We start from the raw sequence: 22083 nt of genomic DNA on the forward strand, positions 1-22083 counted from the left end.
GCGAAGATGAGCACATATATTCAACTCATTTGTTAACAATCCAACAAACTACATATAGTTTGGGTAGTTTCTTCGGTTTGGGAATTCACCCATTGGTGGCGCGTTAAGGTAAAATATCTTCACATTTTATTCTAAAACATTAAATTGATTGACAAAAATTGTTATTAAGTTAATAAATATTTCAGTTGGTAAAAATATTTCGGTGGAACGATTAAAGCAAGCACACGTTCTAGACAGACAGATAATTAAAGGCAAAGCCACGGCACAGCAGCACTCCGCCGGCCAACGGTCAAACGGAGGGCGCGCCAGCAGTAGCACTCGGCAGCACAATAGGCCAGCAGCTAACGATATAGCCAGATTCGTTTGCTCGCTGTAGTTTCGTTTGCATATCAGAAGATGGGCCAACTGAGTACTCGGCTACAACCCAGGCCAAGTCAAAAACTTCTATAAGTAGTAGGCCTGATTGTTTGCTGCGCCCCGGGCCATGGCCCTGGTTGCCCGGGGTGTAGCTCCGCCCCTGCTTCGGTATATCGAATGACAAGTGAGCCATGGCGCTGATACAAGGGGCAATACACGGGTAGGAATAGATTTTTAAACGGAGCTCTACAGCGATGGCACGGAGGAGGTGGCCTGCGGGGTGCCGAGATGAGATCGACGTCCATAAAGAACTGCATGAGGCGAGACCATACGCATTAGATAGATATGAACTAGACGCGTTTAACCAAGCAAAGAAGAGAAGAAATGGTCGACGACATCGACGACTACCTCAAAACTTTGACTGACCGTGTCCGACACGAACGCGAGCAATGTAGAGAAAACTAGTCTCTCTCCTTTCTGGCGTGTATAGATGGGTGCTAGAAGAGTGTGGTGGCGAAGGGAAAGACCTCGCGGTGGTCCGTGGCGTCCAGCGATAGCGGGGCGGCATGGCCGTGCCCACATCGGCGTGGATGCATGTTCGGCATTGGCATCAGCATGTACGTTCGGCATTGGCCTCGGCGGTATCTCCGGTGTGTCGTTGATCGAATGAGGGGACGGGATTGAGGGTGCATCCCGACGGTGACCTAGCAGTGGCGTCGAGCATAGCCGTTCTGACCATGCCGATATCGGCATCAGCAAAGTTTGGAGGCTGTGGTGCTCGAATCAAGGAGCGATTTGTTTCTTGTACGCCAAAAGTGATTTGAAACAAGTTTCATGTTGAAGGTTAGGTAACGAAAGTTTGTAACTAAGCCCAAAATTATACTAGCGCCATGGTGAGGTTCTTTTTGATAGAGCTATACGGTTGGGCAAACTTTTTTGACACTTTTTAGATAGGGTTCCTTGTTGTTACACGTATGGCATCATGTATGGCAAATTTGGGATCATTTGGAGATGTTCGAAAAAATCACTTTGCTTAAACGCATGTCGTTTCGTCTCACTGAAACCAGCTTTTCTAACAAGGTGATTTATTCTACCTCCTCTAAATGACCTAAAATTTCATACAGCTGATCTTCTATACATAGATAGATAGATTGTTTCGTTTTTATATTTTTCGAACTTTTTATTTCCCTTTATAATATCCAATTGATTTTCAGGTCAAAACCTCGAAAAACAGCATCATGTATGACATCATTGTCGCCATAAATTTCAAATTTTGTGAAACTTTCCCTTTTAGATATTCCTTGTTGTTATAGATATGGCATAATGTATGCCAAATTTGGTTAGGTTTCACTGAAACCAGCTTTTGTAACAAGTTAGGTTTTTTCGACCTTTTCAAAAGGGATTTTTTTCTACCTTCTCTAAATGACCTCAAAAATCATACGGACGATCTTCTATACAAAGATAGGTAGATTGTTTCGTTTTTACATTTTTTGAACTTTTATTTCCCTTTATAATACCCATTTGTTTTCAGGTCAAAACCTCGAAAGTTAACATAACTAGATGGTGAACCCTTCCAAACTTCAAATACAGAGATAGATAGATTGGTTCGTTTATCATTTTTACCGTTAATAGTAATGGCTACAAGAAATCGGTGATGGTCTATCATTTTTTGCGTGAAAAGTAATGGATACAACAAATCGGTGATGGTTTATCATTTTTTGCGTGAAAATTAATGGCTACAACAAATCGGTGATGGTTTATCATTTGGGATTTTCGTGAAAATTAATGGCTACAACAAATCGGTGACGGTTTATCATTTTTTGCGTGAAAATTAATGGCTACAACAAATCGGTGATGGTTTATCATTTGGGATTTTCGTGAAAATTAATGGCTACAACAAATCGGTGACGGTTTATCATTTTTTGCGTGAAAAGTAATGCCTAAAAGAGTTTATAATTTTTAGCGCGTGAAAATAAATACAGAAAACCGCCCTTTAGCATACTTAGAGAGTGGAAGGTAACCGCCGATAGAGAGAGAGAGGGTTATCCTGCCCGTTAGATCATACGATCAACGGTCGGCGGGCACGATCCGCGTGACATGGGCTAGACCAATCGGTGGCAATGTTGCACGTGTGAGAGAATTTGTGGAGGGAGAGGGCAAAACCGAGTAGTATCAAGAAACCAAGGGCACCTATGTAATAAACGGACTAAGGGATTCAAATATGAGATTTAAAAAATGGAAAATGCGTGTTTTGTACAATAAAACCCATCTTGGCCTATCTCAAACTATTTGCAATACAAATATACATGAGTGTGAGAATTGTGGCCTCATTTAGACAAAGTATGTTTTGGGGAAAGCTGTTTTGGGAAGGGCTTATTGTGGAAAACCATGCACCTTCATAGCTACTAGGTGATTTGAGAAGGCCTTTGAGAAGTGGCAATTTGTGGTAAAACTTGATTTATCTATGACTTATCTATGTTTTGAGAACTCGGCAATTTGTGGTAAAGACTCCATGAGTATGTGCCACTATTTTTTGGAATTTTTTGCACATTAAATGACTCATTTAACTAGTTAATCCCATTTGTTGACTATCTCGTTGACCAGCTACTTGAGGGTAAAACCGAGCATATTGCACTAGCCAGTATTAGCACTCAAGGGGAAAACTGAGCACACAAAAATGCTAGTATAATGCTCGAGGTTATACCTGAGTATATCTAAATTTCCAGGGTTAGACTCGAGGACGCGTGTTGCGGTGCATAAATGAAAGACGTGCAATTGTTGACGCGTAGACGCCGGTCGCGGTGCAGAAGTCGAAGACATGCAATCGTGGACGCGTGGCGCATTGCAGAAGTCCAAGACGTGCAGACGTGCAGCGGTGGACACGTAGGACGCGGGTCGCATTAACCACCCCTTGCCTTTATAGACGCCTCCTCCCACTATCTCTGTCACTCTCACTCGCCTACGCAACGCCGCCTCTCTCACGTCCCATCATCTTCTCCGAAGCAAAAAAAACCCTCTCCCTCTCCCTCTCCTCTGCCGGCGAGATGGACAAGGAGAATGCCAATCCCATCGTCCACGGCGTCGTCCGCTCCAAGCGCGACGCCTCCCTCTTCGACGCCGTCCCCTCAACGGACGTCACCGCCACCTCCGCCGGTGCATCGGAGGCTGCTGCCGCCGGTCGCCGTCAGATCCCGCCGGGATGGGACCCCTACGAGCCGGTGCCGTACGTCCCGCCCCCGAACCGCTACGACACCTCCATAGAGGACCCATGGAACGAGGTAACTACGGTTTGCTTCCTTTTTTGTTCCCCATTCCTTTTTGAACCCTATTTGTGCTGGTGTAGATGGATCTGTGGATGGATGAGTATTGGGCTAATATTTGCGCCGATTTTATTCCATTTTGCTTTGATCCCTCCTTGATTTCTTTTAAGATTTGGGGTTCGGCCATTCGGTTAATTTATGCAAGTAATAATGGGATCTCAATCAGCTTAATTTATGCAAGTAATCATAGGATCTCAATCAGCTTATTTTATGCACGAATCAAAAGATATCAACCGTTTAATTTTGCAAATAATCTGGAATGTGTTCAAGTTCAGATCTGGAATCTGTTTCTTTGCCTATGATGAATCGGTGGGCACAGATTTTTACAGGGAGGGTTCAGCGAACCATTTCTGTGTATAAATCTGTTGTGCATGAGCTTTGGTTCGCTTACACCGTCCTTGTAGACATATAATCGTGTCCACTCTAACTGAGGCTGCCTCTGTTTTCCTAACTTTGTTATCATGCATGTTTGCAACTCATTCACTAATAAATTCCCGTTTGATATGGATCAGCTGTCTGGCAGCGACGACGAGCACCATGACGTCAAGACTCGCCAGGTGCTGCGGAGGCTGCAGGTCGGCCAGTACGTCTCCTACCTCGACGTCGCCAAGGGTGTCTACAGGTGCCCCTTCTGCACTAGGAGGCTCGGCGGCACTGACTTCAACTGCGTCCTCACGCATGCCGAGAACATCGGCCACACCAACCCCAAGGTCGGCACGTCGGTGAACCCCAACTCCTTCCGCGCCAAGCACTTGGCGCTCGGCATGCACCTCCGCAGCATCCGAGCGGGTGGAGATCTCCGGCGGGCGCATGCCTCTCGCTCAAGCCCAAGGCTCCCGGGGGAGCAACAAGTGGATGCGAGAGGCGGATGGGGTAGGCGGAGTCCTCGGACGTGTCTGCTGCTGCCTCCTCCATTTTGTTGTTGGGATCCCTTTGTTGTTAGCTAGGGATCCCTCGTTGTTATGTTGTTAGTATGATGGTGCTCGTACTTCGTGAAGAACCTCGAACCCTACTATGTTTGGCTCGCCGAATGCAAGCTTATTATCTATATTATCTATCCCTATTCTACTATATGACCTTGTGAATTTATCGTACATTCCCTGTAGATTTGCTTTTAGATTTAACTACATACATATGGACCAGATGGAGTACTAGATTGGGCTCCCTACTAGATTTGCTGCCATATTGGGCAAACAATGAGGGCCAAAAGGCACAAATAATAATTGAAGAAAGACAGAAATGCAAGCTTCTCTAGATTTGATACTAATTAGGTGAAAAAAGGCAGAGAGAAGGAGGCGTAAAAGGTACTCTTAAAAGGGAAATGCCAATGGCCGAGAGAGACAAAACCCAGCCTCCCGCTCACGTGCAACCAAACGCTATCTCGTCCCGTCCCACGCGGTCCCTTTCTACCAGCCCCACGCGACGCGGGCCCACACGACGCGGCCCCACACGTCAGCACGGAGCGGTCAACCCAGCTCCTGCTCACGTGCAACCAAACGCTATCTCGTCCTGTCTCACGCGGTCCCTTTCTACCAGCCCCACGCGACGCGGGCCCACACGACGCGGCTCCACACGTCAGCACGGAGCGGTCAACATAACGGGAATCCTGCCGTCTGAGCTGCCTTCTGTGGGTTTCAAACAAGCACTTGGGGAAAACTGAGGAAAAACTAAAGAACTGGGGAAAACTGAGCACAACTAAGGAACTGAGGGCACGAAAATAGAAATCCCTTCCTTAAACTGTCTGCTAAACGGGCTTCTGTTTCTAGTTTCTACCCTGTACTAGGCTGGCCTGGGCCTAGATGTTATCTCGTGCATGGCTAATACAGGAATAACTAACATGGGCTTAGGTGCTTAGGCTGGCCATAGTGCTAGTATCATATGTAGTATCATGCATTTTAGGCCTACAAAAATGATGATGTGGCATCTAATTAATGAGGAGAGATAGGATTAGAGTAACATAGGTAGATACTGTATCATAGCGCACGTTACGAGAAAAGTAAATACCAAATAGATCTTGTACATAGATTTACATTGGGATTCTACAAAATAATAAATTTACAAATTTATGATACTACACTATAATACCACCCACTATAGAGATAGTATCATAGACAAGTATCATATGCATGATACTAATATATGATACTATGCACTATGACCAGCCTTACAAACTGGGATTGTCCAATTGGGCCACCGGAGGCTGCTTCACACACGGATAGGAGGGAGGGGGGGGGGAACTTGTAGCAGGATTGCTAAAATTTAGCGGTAATCGCTAATCCTTACCACGGGACAAGCCGATCGATAGGGGGTCTCGCCCCCGCTCGTCCCCCCTTCCCTCCGTCCAGTAATCTAGTACTTTGCACAGCTTTTGATTTTATAGTGCTCTGTGCAACCAATACTACAAATCAACTAACCGCCCAACGGACAGGTGTGAAGTGTCTTGGTGCAGCTCCTGGGACACCATCAATCTCCATTTGTCTGAAGACTCTAGTAATCCCCGTACATAAATTGACATCGAATGGGCGCCCCCTGGTCAGTGAATTCTTAATGGTGTAGCCACTTATCTCAATAACCGGCTCATCCGATAAAACTACCCAGTTCCTGTGCCGAGGATAACAAAAATAATTACGGGATTGAACTTGCCATATACATGTCTTATTGCTGAACAAAAATAATACTAGAATATTATTAGTTAGCAAACCTGCCAATCTCTGAACTGCTGTCTTGCTCTTTAACCCATTTGCCTTTTTTTTAGCTTATTTAACCCATTTGCTGAACTTAGCTGCACCTCTCAGTGGGCCTCGTACGTACCTATTCGCAGCACATGGGCCTCTGTGACCGCCCACACCTTGTAGCAAATCACGCAAATTGAGCGTCTTCCTCTGCGGACATTTCTGTTTTAGCCCACCTAATATGTATCGGAACTCTGAAGCCATGATGTGCTTCTGCAAAAATGTGTAAAGGTGCTCCGGCCGGCCTCTGTAATCACTTCTTGTGTTCACTCGTGGTCGGTTAAAATGTCCAGTGCTTCCTTATTGTGCAAACGTTGGTTCACCTGGAGCATCTTCCGACGCAAACGGTCAAAAAATGCGCATGCACCATGTTCCAGCGGGACGACGTATAGTAACTGGGGCGTTCGTGAAGACGCAAACACGAACCAAATATGCGGCACGTTTGCGTCTTTGCGGACGCTGCGCGGTCACAACAAGTGACTATTGGGATTCGCCCACGGATCTATCTCATCAAATTTAGACGAACACATGCACGCGAAAAACTCGAAGCGAGCCACCGCCATCTCCACCCGTGCCTCCGCGAGCTCTGCCTTGGCCTCGGCGAGCTCCGCTTGGACAACGGACCACTCTGGTCGCCATACAACGACCAAGCCTGGATGGCGTTCTTCGAGCGCGAGTGCGCTGACCGCCTTGCTGCCTATGAGGCAGCGGCTATCCACCGGCAAACAACAACGCCAGTGGACGGCGGCGGTGGTGGAGTGCGCGCAGGACGACCCTCGCGTGAGTCCTCGGCTACATCGCCGACGGGAACGGCCCGCCGCTGCAAATGCCGCCACGGCAGTTGCAGCTGGCGCCCCCACGCGGCAGCGACCAGTGGGCGGCGTGGCGCCATGCCTCCTCCTCCTCGCGTGGGTCCACGGCGAGGTACTCTCCCTACAACACGCCGTCGCCGCGCCTCGTGGCGATGGTGAAGGACGAGCCGGAGGAGGCACCTCTCGCAGGTGCTGGCGTCATCATTCGCGAGCGGTGCCACCAATTCCGCCGCGCCAGCATGAGTGGACGCCACCGCCGGAGTACAAGGCGGTGGCCTCCATCGTTAAGGCGGATGACGACCCGGAGGAGTCCCTGGGGCTGCGCCAAGCCCAGCTCGAGTCCTTCGCCGCGACAGACGAGTTCGCCGAGGCATGGAGCGCGGCCGATCACCGCCACGTGGAGGAGGAGCGCCGCCGTCGCCTCGGCCTCGTCATCAACCTGGACAGCGACGACGACGCTGGCCAGTCTAGCAGGCCGCGTAGGAGGCGCGGGGACGGCGGCCAGGGCTGCAGCTACCTCCCGGAGCCGAAGAATGAGGACCCCAACGACAAGGAGGAGGACTACGCGGTGGCGATGTACCGCCGCCTAGGGTTAGGGCGTGGCGGCAACGGCGGCGGTTACTAGATTTTCATGGTTTTTTATGTCTATGTTTTTAAATTTGTACAAATATTGGCCAAGTATGGCCGAACTATCTGTGAATCTACTATTTCTATGAATATGTTATATTTTGAAAATTTAAATTTTTTTAGTATAGAGACCGCGACTTCAAGCCGCCCGGCCCCTGTTTTTGTTTTACTGCCGGCACCCTCCATATTGACCCTAAAGTAGATGCGCTGGAGCCCATATAATGGACAAGTGGGGGTGCTCTAAGATTTGGTGGGTTCTTGAAGCTACTTGGGCCACTTGGCAGTAATACCGATTTTATTTCGATTGAGCACTAGATTTCGCGAAAAAACAAAATCAAGAAACATAAGGCCCAGACCAAGCACAGCACCGATAATAATGAACAGATACATCTTGGGCCTCGGGCCAGCCTAAACCCAGCAGCGATTACCATCAGCAAAGAGCAAAGCACAACTCGTACGTCCGGGAACAGTTTCATTGGCGGCGACTTGCCTGCAGGGATCATGGCGGGCGTAGAGGAGGAGGACGACGACTTCTTCGTGGAGCCTTTACTTTACGACGAGGCGAAGCTATTTGCCGAGATGGATGCGGAGAGGGAGGCGCATCTGCGTGCGGAGGAGGAGCAGGCGAGGAAGGACGAGGAGAGACTGCGGAGAGGCGCGGCGCACCGTGCCGTCCTGAACTCCATCCTGGAGCGTGACCCCAAGACGGGGCGGGAGGTCTACACCCGCTACTCCTTCACCGACTTCTCCGTTTTCGACATCGACGAGGAGTGTAAGTCAATGGCGGAGATCCTGATCGAATTCCTGTTTCCGTTTCAAAAGCATGGGTGAAATAGTTAGAACACCTTAGGTCAGGAGGCTCTCTTCAGTTATGTATGTATCTTTCAGGTTGCATGTTTCTATGGTTACTATCAGTCATTAGCGATTGCATGAAGACATAAAATACTGGCGGCAGGGCTAAGGCTCAACTGAAGAATTGAGTTAGGAAAAAAAAATCTCTAATGTCCACTGGGAGTATAAAAACAGACAAGCTGCTTGCTCGTACTATATGTGTTTACCTTGGTGACAAATTGGGTCCTTAAGTACGTAGAATCTCCCCTGCACCCATCCACTACATTGTTGTTCAACTGAGTGATGTTTTGGCTGATAGCGCATTCTATATGTTTTACGTACTAACCTTCTCGTGCTGCCGCGATACGTTTCTGTTCTACATCTTAAAAAATCGGTCACTCGTAGTAACTGTTTCTTTTTTATTTTCCATTGCAGCGCTTATCCCTCCAATGCGGTTTACCAACAGTGGGTACATACGCGGCATAAACCTAGAAGACTCTGCAAACATACTTTCGGTCAAGATTGCCTCCTCGGACAGAGGCTTTCCCATCAACGTGTATGGCACCATCATCGCGAGAGACAGTGTTGACCATAAGTGTATATACATTTTTAACCTCCATAGAGAGGATTACCAGACTATCAACTCAGAGGTATGCCTTTTGCTTCACAACCATTACTTAAATACTAGTTGGTTGTTGTCATGAGATGCCTATCTTGACTCTTCTTTACTCTATAACTCTATTGCATTTTTTGTTACATGCTCTAGTGGTATTTTGATGAACATACTCTAATCTATTGCGACTCTTTTCATAGGAAGAAAGTTTGATTTTAACTGGCCCAGGTCGAGGTCTGGTGTTACTTGATTTCATATATGTAGAGATAAATCTCAAAATCAAAGTTGACGGAGAGCCTTTAGGCCAGCAAATCAGCAAGGGCTTACTTAGCATCGATGGACGAGTTCAGCCTCAAGATGAGAAGGTTCATTTTGGAAGTCGAACTCTTAAGAGCTGGTTTAGTACTGTGAAGGTGAGCTATGCAACTATTCTAAATGCAGTCGAGGGTACCTTTGAAATCGAGATACTTGAGGGGGGGCATTTCTGTGGAGATATCAGAGTTGCCATCGAGGGCGTTGAAGAAAAGATTGTGATTCATAATAGCAAGGAAGATGGTGTGGTGACTTTTTCTGGTGACTTGACAGTTATCACGCTGCAGCGTCGTGTCCTTACCATCTGCCTAGGCAGAATGCTCACGTTTGAGTTTGTTAGTAAGGGTTGTCATCATTGTGGTGGTGGTGTTGGTGATTCTAATTCTACTACCGAACAAAGAGTTGAATTCTCACCACAACGCCGTGGTCAAGAGGAGACGAAAGTAAGTTGTGGTGCTAGTAAGCTTCTAGTGAAGGTAGTCTGGTCCATGATGGACATATACGGCCGTAGTCCACTAACTTAATAAGCTTAATTGTGATGTAATGAGCTAAGGGTTGTGTTTACTTTAAACGTGGCCTTGACCATGGCTGACCTAACTCCATGGTCCAATAGGTTTGAAGTACCTAGCCAAAAGGTCCATGCGCTGGTCTGGCGTGATCACCTCTCATCTTGTAACTTATAAACTCTCATTCTGAAATGTGATATGTTCAAGATTATTTGGTGCCTTACCTTGCATCAGTGTTATATGTTCAAGATTACTTTTGCATGTGTACTCTCAGATTCATGTTTTCCCACGCTGGAAGCCAAAGTCCTTTATTATTTGGATATATATGCGCTTGAGCACTCCTAAATATAACAAGCCAATATGCAAGATATGGTCCAGCTGATTTCTTTGTTATTGAACTTCCTTTTGAAGAATCTAATTTATTGTAGATGAAAAAAAAAAACAGAAAACAGTATGGGTTTCCCCTACAGTATAGATAAATAATGGACCAGATACAACATAATAATGAGGTAATTAAACCCACAAATGCAGAACACAAGGGAAAGACAACCAAGATTTATCAACTTTTGTGGTTACCCATTTTATTCCCACGTCATTTTATTTCGCCCTTTACAGTGTGCACATTTTATTGCTTCAGCAATGCCAATGGCATACAATCATTCTTGGTACATGATTCATCGGAAACTCAGAATTAAAGTGAATAAACAAACTTTATAGCTCCATTTCATGCCTGCAAAATTTACATGCACTTAGGGCTCATTGCAAGAGGATTTCAACACGCTGTCCGATTTACACATGTTTCAAACCAGTTCCCAAGGCCTCACATCTCACCAACACGAACGGGGCACGCACACACACACACACACAACATGAAGTTTCAAAAACAAACCCACATTGCAGTTTTTGCATCGGCTCAGACACCTCTATTTTTGGCGGAGCGTGAGCACCTTTTCTTACTCGTTGAGACAGCCAGTCTAACAAGTAACCAAGTGCTGACTCACCACGTCGTCTTCGCCGTTCTTTCAAAACAAACAGAGCTCAGCATCCTAACATGTATCTTTTTTACACATCATCATGCATCCATCTTGAGCGAGTTCAACCGTCTAGTTCTTTGATCGCGCTCGGCCATGACCACCGTCTCCTGCTTTTTCCTTTCTTTTGTAATTGTGTTCGTAGTCATGGACCCAATCTTGTCAAACGCAAACTAGGAAAGGAAAAAAAAAGTGAAAGATGGATAAATCAGATTCCAATGTTTGGTAATTGAGTGCTTTCAGCATGAAGCATCAACTTGATAAACTACAGAGATAGCTCAAAAGTTCTGACTCTCACTTTAATGTAACTTCTTAGTGTCCCAAGTATAAGTTTATAACAGTATGCATCATCACTGGCTACTTCAGTATTTGTCGGTACAAAAGAGCGGATAATTACCGTGAGCAGCTCATCAGGCTCGTATAGATGATGAGCAGTTGTTTGCAGAACATCAATTACATCACCAATATGTTGGATTCGTAGAAGATCATCTTCTCTCATCTGCAAGTATTAGAGAATTTATGAAAAGTGAAATCAAAACAATGCCAAACAATCATAAGGTATTATTTCAACCATATAGGCAAGGAATCCAAACACTTTCTAAATAGCATGCAGAGAAGGAAATTTCCTGAGTACACACCTTGAAAATTGCTAGAGCCACATGGAACAAGACCTTTGCACCTTCATTGAATAAAACATCCCACACTCGCAGAGTTGTCTGTTCACAGCAATAACAGTGGTGATTGTGAAATGATTTTACAGTGAGTTCAGGGACATCACTGATGGATGAGATAAACGCTGGTATCAGGTAAACTATTTTCTAACCTCTGAAGGCAATGTTTTGGAGAAGAGGCATAAGAACCATTCTGTGGCAACAAGCGAAACATCAAACCCCATTGCTTCAAGATGAGCAGCAATGCTGAAACATTTGGAGAATCCAATATAGTTCACAACCACAGGATCATGATTGTCAATGAGAAATAATAGCATGAAGGAAAAACATACCGTGGGCAGTTTTTGGCTAGAAGATCTCTGAATACTCGCTGCTCAACATGACAGCCAGTAAGAGTATCGGTATAACAATCACTGACAAGAACATTTTCCAAGAGTACCGCAAGCATCCAAAATGCATCTTCCTCTGTCTTCATAACGAGCAACAATAGAGCAGCCACATAATTTAAACCCTGCAGTACACAACTGTTAGAAGGTGCTTTCTGAAATAAATAACATTTGGCAAACTAGAACATGGCACTATGGTTACCTGGCAATATCCAACTTCTGAATCACGGAACGAATACCCAACAAGTACACGTCGAAGAGATGCCTGACCTGCCTCGCTGTTCAACCAAGGATGGCAAGGGAAGGTGCGAGGGAGATCCTATAAAGACAAAGCATTAATCTTTACATCAAAGATTCACCAAACTAGTTTACAGCCCACTGTATGCTGATAAGTGATGAACATGATCTTGATAAAACCGTATAAGCTACACATCAAGATAAAACACAATGTAGATCAATTACACAGAGTGACCTTGCAGCACACAGGCAGTGTGAAGAATGTTTCTTGAACATCCTTGAACCAATGAAGCACATGGAAACCAAGTATTCATATGGCTGAAGCCATTTGATGCTTGCAAGATGTTGCTCTTTTTTTTTTTAAAAAAAAGTTGCTCATTAATAAGTTTAACAAGCAATATAAGTATACTCTTAAAAGAGAAACTGTACTCTTTAATTCTCTATTTGTTCTTGGTATGTGGAACCGCTGTCAGAATCTAAAGAACAAAGAACCAGATTGAACTGGCAAAACGGTGTAGATCAATCATAAATGTTCAGACATAATCATTTCCTTTCTTCCAAGATAATAAAACATGGTTGTATAACCATTAGGAGGTAGGAAGGCATCAACAGAAAAAGAGCAGATGAAAACTTACATGGTCGATCTGGCGAGTGGCTGGTGTGGTTTTCCCCTCCGTGGCCCTGATCAGCTCGTCATAGTACGTCTCAGGCACCGTCGACCGCTTCTTGGCTGCACCAGACACGGACAGCCATACCTTCGGCCTCAGCGCCGGCGGCACCCCCTTCCTGATCAGCCTCCTCAATGTAACTGTATTAGTGAGCACTGATAGCTTGAGCGACGTGGCCCTAATTACACCCTCACCACCGTTGGATGAGATCCTCGGCTGGAGGTACCAGTTTGCGCCCTTGCTCGCTTCCAGTGCCCACCACACCCTCCCTTGCTCCCTTATCCTCTCCCTCACCTCATTCAGAACATTGACATCATCCACATTGCCCTCCACCATGAAGCCACAGAGATCTTCAAACTTCACAGACAAGTGGTAGGCATTGGCATGGCCCTTCCGGGGTACTTTGTACCTGGTGTTGTGGCTGGTGGTGGGCATGGATGCAGGGGGTGTGGTCCACAATGACCACCTCCTCCTCCTGGGGTTGAAATCATCTACCAAATCCCTGGGCTGGATGCCAAACATATTCTTATCCAAATTTCTATTGTGATGCAACTATATGTGTATCGTTATTTATATCAATGCACCCCCAAAGGAAGACTTTTTTTTGGTGCTGCCTTTTTGGTTTCCTTTCTCGTTGTTGATCCCTACAACCATTCCAGCAAACAAAACCATAGTTCTTTAGTTGACATGCCTGGTATGGAGAACAATTATAACCAAGATGTAGAAAAGTCATGCGGAAAATTAAACTTGAACAGTACACTCCACCAGACCCCAACCCACAGTTTAAAAAGGGTCAATTGAAAAGTAGTTAAATTGTGCACATGACTATGGCATTGTTTCAGTACTCCCTGGCGGTGGAAATCCAGTTTTTCATGTGTCCGCAAGGTAATGCGTGGACATACATTCAGTGAACTATCACGCCGTGTACTACTCCGTGAAAAGAACCCTCATTTTCCATATACTGAGCTGAAAAAATGGATTAGCAACTGAAAAGAAGAGCAAGATCCACATCAAGCTAGCAAGACAAGCAGTGGCAGGTTCTACCGATTCTGCAAAGGATTCAAGTGAATAAATGAAATTTACAGACACCCTCATTTTGCATTCGTGTGTAGCGAACAGATTTGCCTGAGTCCATGATCGATTGCTGCTGATTGCTGGCAGCACTTTAGGCATCGCTATGAATGGTCATTCCCGGACAGAAGTTTCAGACTCTGGACTACTCTGTATATATTAGAAAAAGAAGCCTCCTTTTCCCATACCGAACGGAAGAACAACTACTGCCTACAGCGCACAATGGCAGGATCAGCATCTAGTCAGGTCCAGGCCACGAGCAGCTGCTGCTATGGAAGGTCAATAGAAACGCGCGCCGGCGTCGCTCGCAGCAGCGCTCGACCCCTCGGCTTTGCATTTGGCATGAGACACATTTTGGCAGCGATGCACAGCAGAGGCAAAGGCGCAAGGAAAGCATACGGATCAGGGCTCGCGATATGATAAGATAACAAGGAGCAAGAAAGAAAGGGTACCTAGGAGCCGAGTCACCACCGCTGGCTTTTGGATCTATCCGGGTGCTGGAATCTTCAGAGACGACAAATCCCAGTCGCGCGCGCTGGATCTCCCCACCTACGGTCCACACAAGCTCGATGACCAGCCGGCGGAGCTAGCAGATGTTCGGTGCCGGAGCTCCGGGATGGAGGAGGAGGCGGGGAAGGGGACAGGACGAACGTGCGAGGAGGTGCGGGGGAGTGGGCGGTCGGTCAATGTGGTGGCTGCCCTGATATCGTTGTTGTTGTGTGTGTCGGAGTCGTGATCCCCTCGCAAATCCATTGAAGAAGAACACGGCATTTGGCAAAGCTGGGGTGGTTGGTGCTGGTGTGATTTGGTCAAGCCAATTAATTAAAGGCAAAAAAATTATCTACCGTGATTTGGTCAGAACTCTACTTTATTATCAGCATGCGAGAGGACAAAAAAGTTTACTCCATCTTATCCATATTACTTGATGCTAAAATAGATATATGGATCAAGGGAGGGTAAAAAGATCTTATTGTAGTACAAGTCTGAGGCATTCTGGAGCTTATCAGAATAGATAGATAGATAGATAGATATTTGAGGTTTTGAAATAATCCTGTAAATGGTGGGTGGGTGTGCTACCAACAACGGCCAACGGTGCTGCAAATGGTGGCTGCGCGTGCTACCAACGACGGGCCGACGGTGCTACGGATGGCGGCTGCTGGTGCTGCAAGGAGTAATTGGTGGCGCTGCCATTGGTGGGGCAGTGTTGATACAAGGAGGTCTCCGACGAAGTCTCCAGCGAATTACAGACTCTGCAAAAAAGGAAGGCATGTGTTGTTATAAACAGTCAGCGGCGGTGTTGCAAAAGGTCACCGACGATGCTGCCAGCCGGAGTTGGAATGCTGCCATCGGTGCACCCACGAGTAGTTCGCGATGATACAATTGTATGTTTTTTGTGCTACAAATGTTATGTGGTTCTGCTAATTTAGTATAAATATTTTTCTACAAGGTCTCTGGCGAGTCTCCGACGATGTCTTCGGAGTGTCTCCAGCAAAGTCTCCAGCGAAGTTTTTTTTAATTTCGAGACGCACCGTTTTTTCTTCATCAACGATGCCAAAGCGGGAATTTTTTTATTGCGACAAAGCAAGGTCTGCATTTAAAGTGAAAGTGGACACATGTTGACCAGGACCAGGAGGCTAGGAAGTTTGGAGCCTCCCCTTTATTTATTTGTTATGACATGAGAAACATTGTTGGGATAAAAGAAAACATACACAAGCAACTCTACAGAGACAACAACATATAGCAGTAAAACAAACATGCATGACAAGAGCATGCAACTCGCAGGGGGAGTGATCACTCATATCTCACTATAACCTTAAACTGATTGGCCTTGGGGCGTCTATTACTTTCGGACCTAAGCTTCTCCTGTGCAAGGATCAGTGAAGAGTTGTTTCTCTTACCGGTAAGCTGCACCTCTTTAAGGTTTTTCAAGTGCTCGATGCCAACAATTCTCCTCTCCCAACACTCATAAAATGTCACCGAAAGCTCCTCGAGCTTATCCATGCATCCTATCTCGAACTGGATCACTTGAGGGGATAAGCAATAGGTTGAGCACAAAGAAAGGGCCCTCAACACTGGAAACCGATGGATACTACGTAGAACAAGTATAGTATCCTCGATGCAAGCCCGCCACAACTTGATGCTATGTAGACTAGGCAGCTTACAGAGGATGCCGAATATGTGGTCACCGCTTAAGTTTATCCAAATACCTCCAAAGAAGGTAAGATGTGATAGTGTGCTCACCCAGTGTGGCAATTTTGTGATTTCTCCATCGATGAAAAGGTACCGAAGGAGCCGTGGCGGCGTGGACAGTCTATCGAGAAAATCTAGTTTGCCCTTGCCGCTCCCTAAGCGTCCAATGCCGAGAGACCGAAGGGAGTATAACTTGCTCAGGGAGAGGGCAACCTCTCGGAGAATCTTCGGATTGCCTTTTTTGTCAACATGCATGTGGTTGTTAACAAACAAGAATATGCGACGCAGTTGTCCTAGTTCACCAAACTCTCAAGCAACATCAACATTATCTATTTCTGCACGCTCCACCCCGCGCAACGCCTTCATTTTAGAGAGCCCCTTGGGAAGGGTCCACCAAATCTTCCATTTTTGCCAGTGGGAGTGGGACAAATCCATGCGCTCAACTTTCTCCAGCGTTCTCACTGTTTCTGGCAGCTCGTGAAGGTTTGTGTCACGCACATCAAGAACTTGCAAGTGCTCTAGCTCACCGACTTTATTAGGCATCACACTGATATCCAAGGTTGGAAAAAGCGCTAGGCGTAAGCGAGGCGATTGGCATTCGCCTAGTGCCTAGGCGGTGCTTAAGTGTTCTAGGCGCAGCCTAGGCGGGCATATAGTTTGAATCATCAACTGTGTAAATAGGTTATCATATGTGAATACACATTAATCTAGATCATGTTAATGAGTAAATTACAATCAGCTACCATTAGAATATGGCCCATATGTCTCGATAGTGAAATATGGCATGATTTCTTCCTCGGGAAGACAATTTCATGGTTGCTCTGCCTAGACTTCCGCTTATGCCCTAGGCGAGGCGTTTGTCCATCGCCTAGTGCTTAAGCGTGAGTAAGCGTCTCCTAAGCGTCGCCTTTTCCAACACTGCTGATATCGGTACCCTTTAAGCTTAGGAACTTTAGGAGGTACATCTGGCAAATAACCACCACATGCTTGTTTTCAAGGCCTTGGCAGCCTTCAAGATCAAGTACCCTCAGCAGTGTGAACTCCCTCAATCGATCAAATAGATTCTGCCCATTGAGCTCAAACATGCTCAGCGATCGGACATGTTGCATGTCCATCCGCTCCTTGCTATCCCTCCTCCCATGTTCTATGCCTTGGATGGAAAGGCGACGAACTCTGTCATAGAACATCCCTTCATACTGTCCACCTACCAGACTAACAAAGTTAGCCTCCAGGGATTTGGACACCATGACCTCAAGCATCATGTCATGCACCCGGCACACCTCCATCCTTCCCACGGGCCCAAAAGAGGATGCTGGAATAATCATGCTCCTGCTCACCAGCTCATCGAAGTAGGATTTTGCAACCTCCAACAAAGTCAATCCCCGCTTCTCCTCAACCAATCCTTCGGCGACCCATCTGTACAAGAGCCTATTTTTGTTGATTTCATAGTCCTCTCGGAAAAGGCTAAGATACAGCATGCAAGCCTTGAGGTGATAAGGCAGGTGGTTGTAACTGAGTGTGAGTATTTGCCCCATCCCCTCGAGGGTAGGGTTGCTCTGCATCTGCGAACCAATTGATTTGCAAATGGTTTCCCACATATCTTTCCTCTCTGGATATTTATAGCTAGACAAGAGGCTGGCTATGCTAACAATGGCCAAAGGTAGCCCAGCACACTTCTTCAGAATATTGTCCATTGTAACTTCAATCTGTTCATGAGGAGGAGCATCCATGGTGCCAAATGCTCTACTAGGGGACAACTTCCTAGAGTATTCTGGATTGAGTGGCTGCATGCGGTAGATGTAATACTCGTCAGCACTTGGATCACTGCATTCTTTGGCCGCAGTCTCTATCCGAGTAGTTACAATGATTCTGCTGCCGCATTTGTTGTTTAGAAACTTGGAATGGATTGCATCCCACGCTGCTACTGTCCATACATCGTCAATCATAATGAGGAACCTGTTTGCATCATTCATATTCGAGCATTAGCGAGATCAAGTTTCATCTCCAACAACCGTATACTAAAAATAAGTATGTCGACTTAAAAAATAGTAAGCCGCATGTTTTCCAGACTTCGACGTTATGTTGTACAATACTGTTTTGATCAGTAATGTGAAATAGCACAAAATGATTTGTCACCGTTTTCTATATATTGTAAATTTAACACAACAACATCTACTGGTGTACAAACATTCCATGTGATTTAAGTCACCCATTTGGGTTCGGGGATAAGAACAATCCAAAACAATCATAAGGCATAAAGATAGGAATTATCTAATAATCTACATTTAATTTGGGAGGAAAACACAAGGATCTCACGATGATCATCAAATTATGGTGCTAACTTATAATAGTGTAAAATTATAAAATGATGCCATCTTTGCCCGAGAGTGAACAAATGGTGGTTGAGCTACATGTAGCTTTTTATTTTCAAACAAATAAAATTCGAATCTCAAAGTTTCAAAAATCAGAAACAAAAATCAAGGGGTAGCCAATGATGTATACTGATCCCGTAAATCTCAATACAAAATACTCCCTCCGTCCCAAAATATAAGGCATCTAAGGATTGGTCAAAAGTCAAACCTTACAAACTTTAACCAAATATTTAGAAAAAAATATTTACATCTACAATATCAAATTGACATATTAAGAAAATATACTTTAGGGTGAATCTATTGATAATGATTTAGTATTGTAAATATTTATATTTTTGTGTATAAACTTGGTCAAACTTTAAAAACATTGACTTTTAACTAATCCTTAGACGCCTTATATTTTGGGACGGAGGGAGTACTTTATATTCTACACACAAAAATGAAAATATCTGACAAATTAGATAGTGTTTGAAATATGCACTAATCACTGTTAGTCAAATTTTTTCTTTGTCCAATTTTGTAATTTTGTGTAGCCTAGAATATAAAATAGCTCGTATGAAGATTTTACATGTTTGTAATATACATCATTATCTATACCCCTAGAATTTTGTTTAAGATTTTTTTGATATTCTAAAATACAAATTTTGTGTATTTAAAAATAAAGGTCTACATGTAGCTCGGCCTCTGTTTTTAGTTTTCCTGCCATCTTATAGTATTCTATATTTGTATACATAAAAACAGTGGTCAATATTTATAGAAAACTACAATATAGTAAATGAAGGGAAACATATAGAAGTATTACACTTTTTCTTTTGACAAGGATGAATTTACTTTGAGTAAAATCAAATCAATCATAAAATAAAAAGAGAAAGAGAAAATATAATAAGTCAAGCCAAACTACAATAATGATCGGTTGTTCCTATTTCCATGGTTTTAAAAAATTCTACTCTTTTTATTTTGATGAGTTTGGACTTAACGGTTTAGGTTCCATCATATATAAATGATATGATTTATTCATGTTATTTAAAATTAGCAGGAACATATATCTATCCAACCGGTTGAGGCGGTAATTCCATATGTCATTATAAGGCCAAAGTTACATGTTTTGGATCTTGGCTTTTATAATGGATAATACAATAATAGAGTAAATTACAACTGAGGTTCATAGAAATCTTAGCTATCAATATATTGTACTAACATTCATTAATGATAGTCTATCTGTTGGAGATATGCCCAAGAGGCAATAATAAAATGGTTATTATATATCTTTATGTTTATGATAAATGTTTACATACCATGCTATAATTGTATTAACCGAAACATTAATACATGTGTGTTATGTGAACAACAAGGAGTCCCTAGTAAGCCTCTTGTATAACTAGCTTGTTGATTAATAGATGATCATCGTTTCATGATCATGAACATTGGATGTTATTAATAACAAGGTTATGTCATTAATGAATGATGTAATGGACACACCCAATTAAGCGTAGCATAAGATCACGTCATTAAGTTCATTTGCTATAAGCTTTCGATACATAGTTACCTAGTCCTTTCGACCATGAGATCATATAAATCACTTATGCTCGGAAGGGTACTTTGATTACATCAAACGCCACTGCGTAAATGGGTGGTTATAAAGGTGGGATTAGGTATTCGGAAAGTATGAGTTGAGGCATATGGATCAACAGTGGGATTTGTCCATCCCGATGATGGATAGATATACTCCGGGCCCTCTCGGTGGAATGTCGTCTAATTAGCTTGCAAGCATATGAATGGTTCATAAGAGACCACATACCACGGTACGAGTAAAGAGTACTTGTCGGAGACGAGGTTGAACAAGGTATAGAGATACCGATGATCAAACCTCGGACAAGTAAAATATCGCGTGACAAAGGGAATCGGTATCGTATGTAAATGGTTCATTCGATCACTAAGTCATCGTTGAATATGTGGGAGCCATTATGGATCTCCAGCATCCCGCTATTGGTTATTGGTCGGAGAGAAGTCTCAACCATGTCCGCATAATTCGCGAACCGTAGGGTGACACACTTAAGATTTGATGTCGTTTGAGTAGATATGGAATATGGAATGGAGTTCGAAGTTTTGTTCGGAGTCTCGGATGGGATCCAGGACATCACGAGGAGGTCCGGAATGGTCCGGAGAATAAGATTCATATATAGGAAGTCATTTTCTAGGTTTGAAAATGATCCGGTATTTTTCTGGAAGGTTCTAGAAGAGTCCGGAAGAAATCACCATGGAAGGTGGAGTCCCAGAGGGACTCCACCCACCTTGGCCGGCCAGCCAAAGGGGGGAGGAGTCCCAGGTGGACTCCTCCCCATGGTGGCCGGCCACCCCACCAAAGGAAAGGGGGAGTCCCACTCCCCCTAGGTTTGGCCATATGGAAGGTTTTGTGTTGGGGTCTTATTCGGAGACTTTTGACCTAATCTTTGGGGTTTTCCACCTATATAAAGAGGGGAGGGGAGGGGCTGGCCGGCCACACCAATCCCACCTTGGCCGCACCCCCCTAGAGCCCCCTCTCCCAGAAACCCTAGCGGTTCCCTCCTCCCTCTCTCTCCCACATAGCTTAGGCGAAGCTCTGCCGGAGATCTCCACCACCACCGCCACCACGCCGTCATGCTGTCGGGATTCCGAGGAGGATCTACTACTTCCGTTGCCCGCTGGAACGGGGAGAAGGACGTTGTCTTCATCAACACCGAACGTGTGACCGAGTACGGAGGTGCTGCCCGATTGTGGCACCGTCAAGATCTTCTACGCTCTTTGGCAAGTGATCATCTTCTGCAACAACGAGATTTAATCTCGTAGGCTTTGGAAATCTTCAAGGGTTAGTCTCGTGATCCCCTCGTTGCTACCATCTTCTAGATTGCATCTTGGCTTGGTTTTCGTTCTTGCGGTAGGAAATTTTTTGTTTTCTATGCTACGAATCCCATCAATGGTATCAGAGCCGTGTCTATGCATAGATTGGTTGCACGAGTAGAACACAATTGTTTTGTGGGCGTTGATGCTTTGTTGTCTTTAGTTCGTGTACTTTGCATCTTGCGGCATGGTGGGATGAAGCGGCCCGGGCTAACTTTACATGACCGCGTTCATGAGACTTGCTCCACGCTCGACATGCAACTTGTATTGCATAAGTGGCTTTGCGGGTGTCTGTCTCTCTCACCATAGTGAAGATTCAATTTACTCTTTCTATTGACAACACTAGTATCACCGTTGTGGTTCATGTTCGTAGGTAGATCGGATCTCACTCGATAACCCTAAACCACGTAAAATATGCAAACCAAATTAGAGACGTCTAACTTGTTTTTGCAGGGTTTGGTGATGTGATA

General features: G+C 44.9%; 1 protein-coding gene across 1 annotated transcript; it reads right to left on the reverse strand.

Annotated features, from left to right (window-relative positions):
- Positions 1 to 10746: 10746 nt before the first annotated feature.
- LOC124649370 (growth hormone-regulated TBC protein 1-like) lies at positions 10747 to 14922 on the reverse strand. Its single transcript, XM_047189016.1, has 8 exons — positions 14627 to 14922; positions 13071 to 13747; positions 12401 to 12517; positions 12145 to 12323; positions 11965 to 12058; positions 11780 to 11857; positions 11539 to 11640; positions 10747 to 11314 (listed from the first exon to the last, which is right to left on the reverse strand). Exons 2-8 carry the CDS (start codon positions 13623 to 13625, stop codon positions 11183 to 11185), a joined length of 1257 nt encoding a protein of 418 aa, XP_047044972.1. The 5' UTR covers positions 13626 to 13747; positions 14627 to 14922; the 3' UTR covers positions 10747 to 11182.
- Between the last annotated feature and the right edge of the window lie 7161 nt (positions 14923 to 22083).

The sequence above is a fragment of the Lolium rigidum genome, chromosome 4 (genome assembly GCF_022539505.1).
Source record: "Lolium rigidum isolate FL_2022 chromosome 4, APGP_CSIRO_Lrig_0.1, whole genome shotgun sequence".
Lineage (NCBI taxonomy): Eukaryota > Viridiplantae > Streptophyta > Magnoliopsida > Poales > Poaceae > Lolium > Lolium rigidum.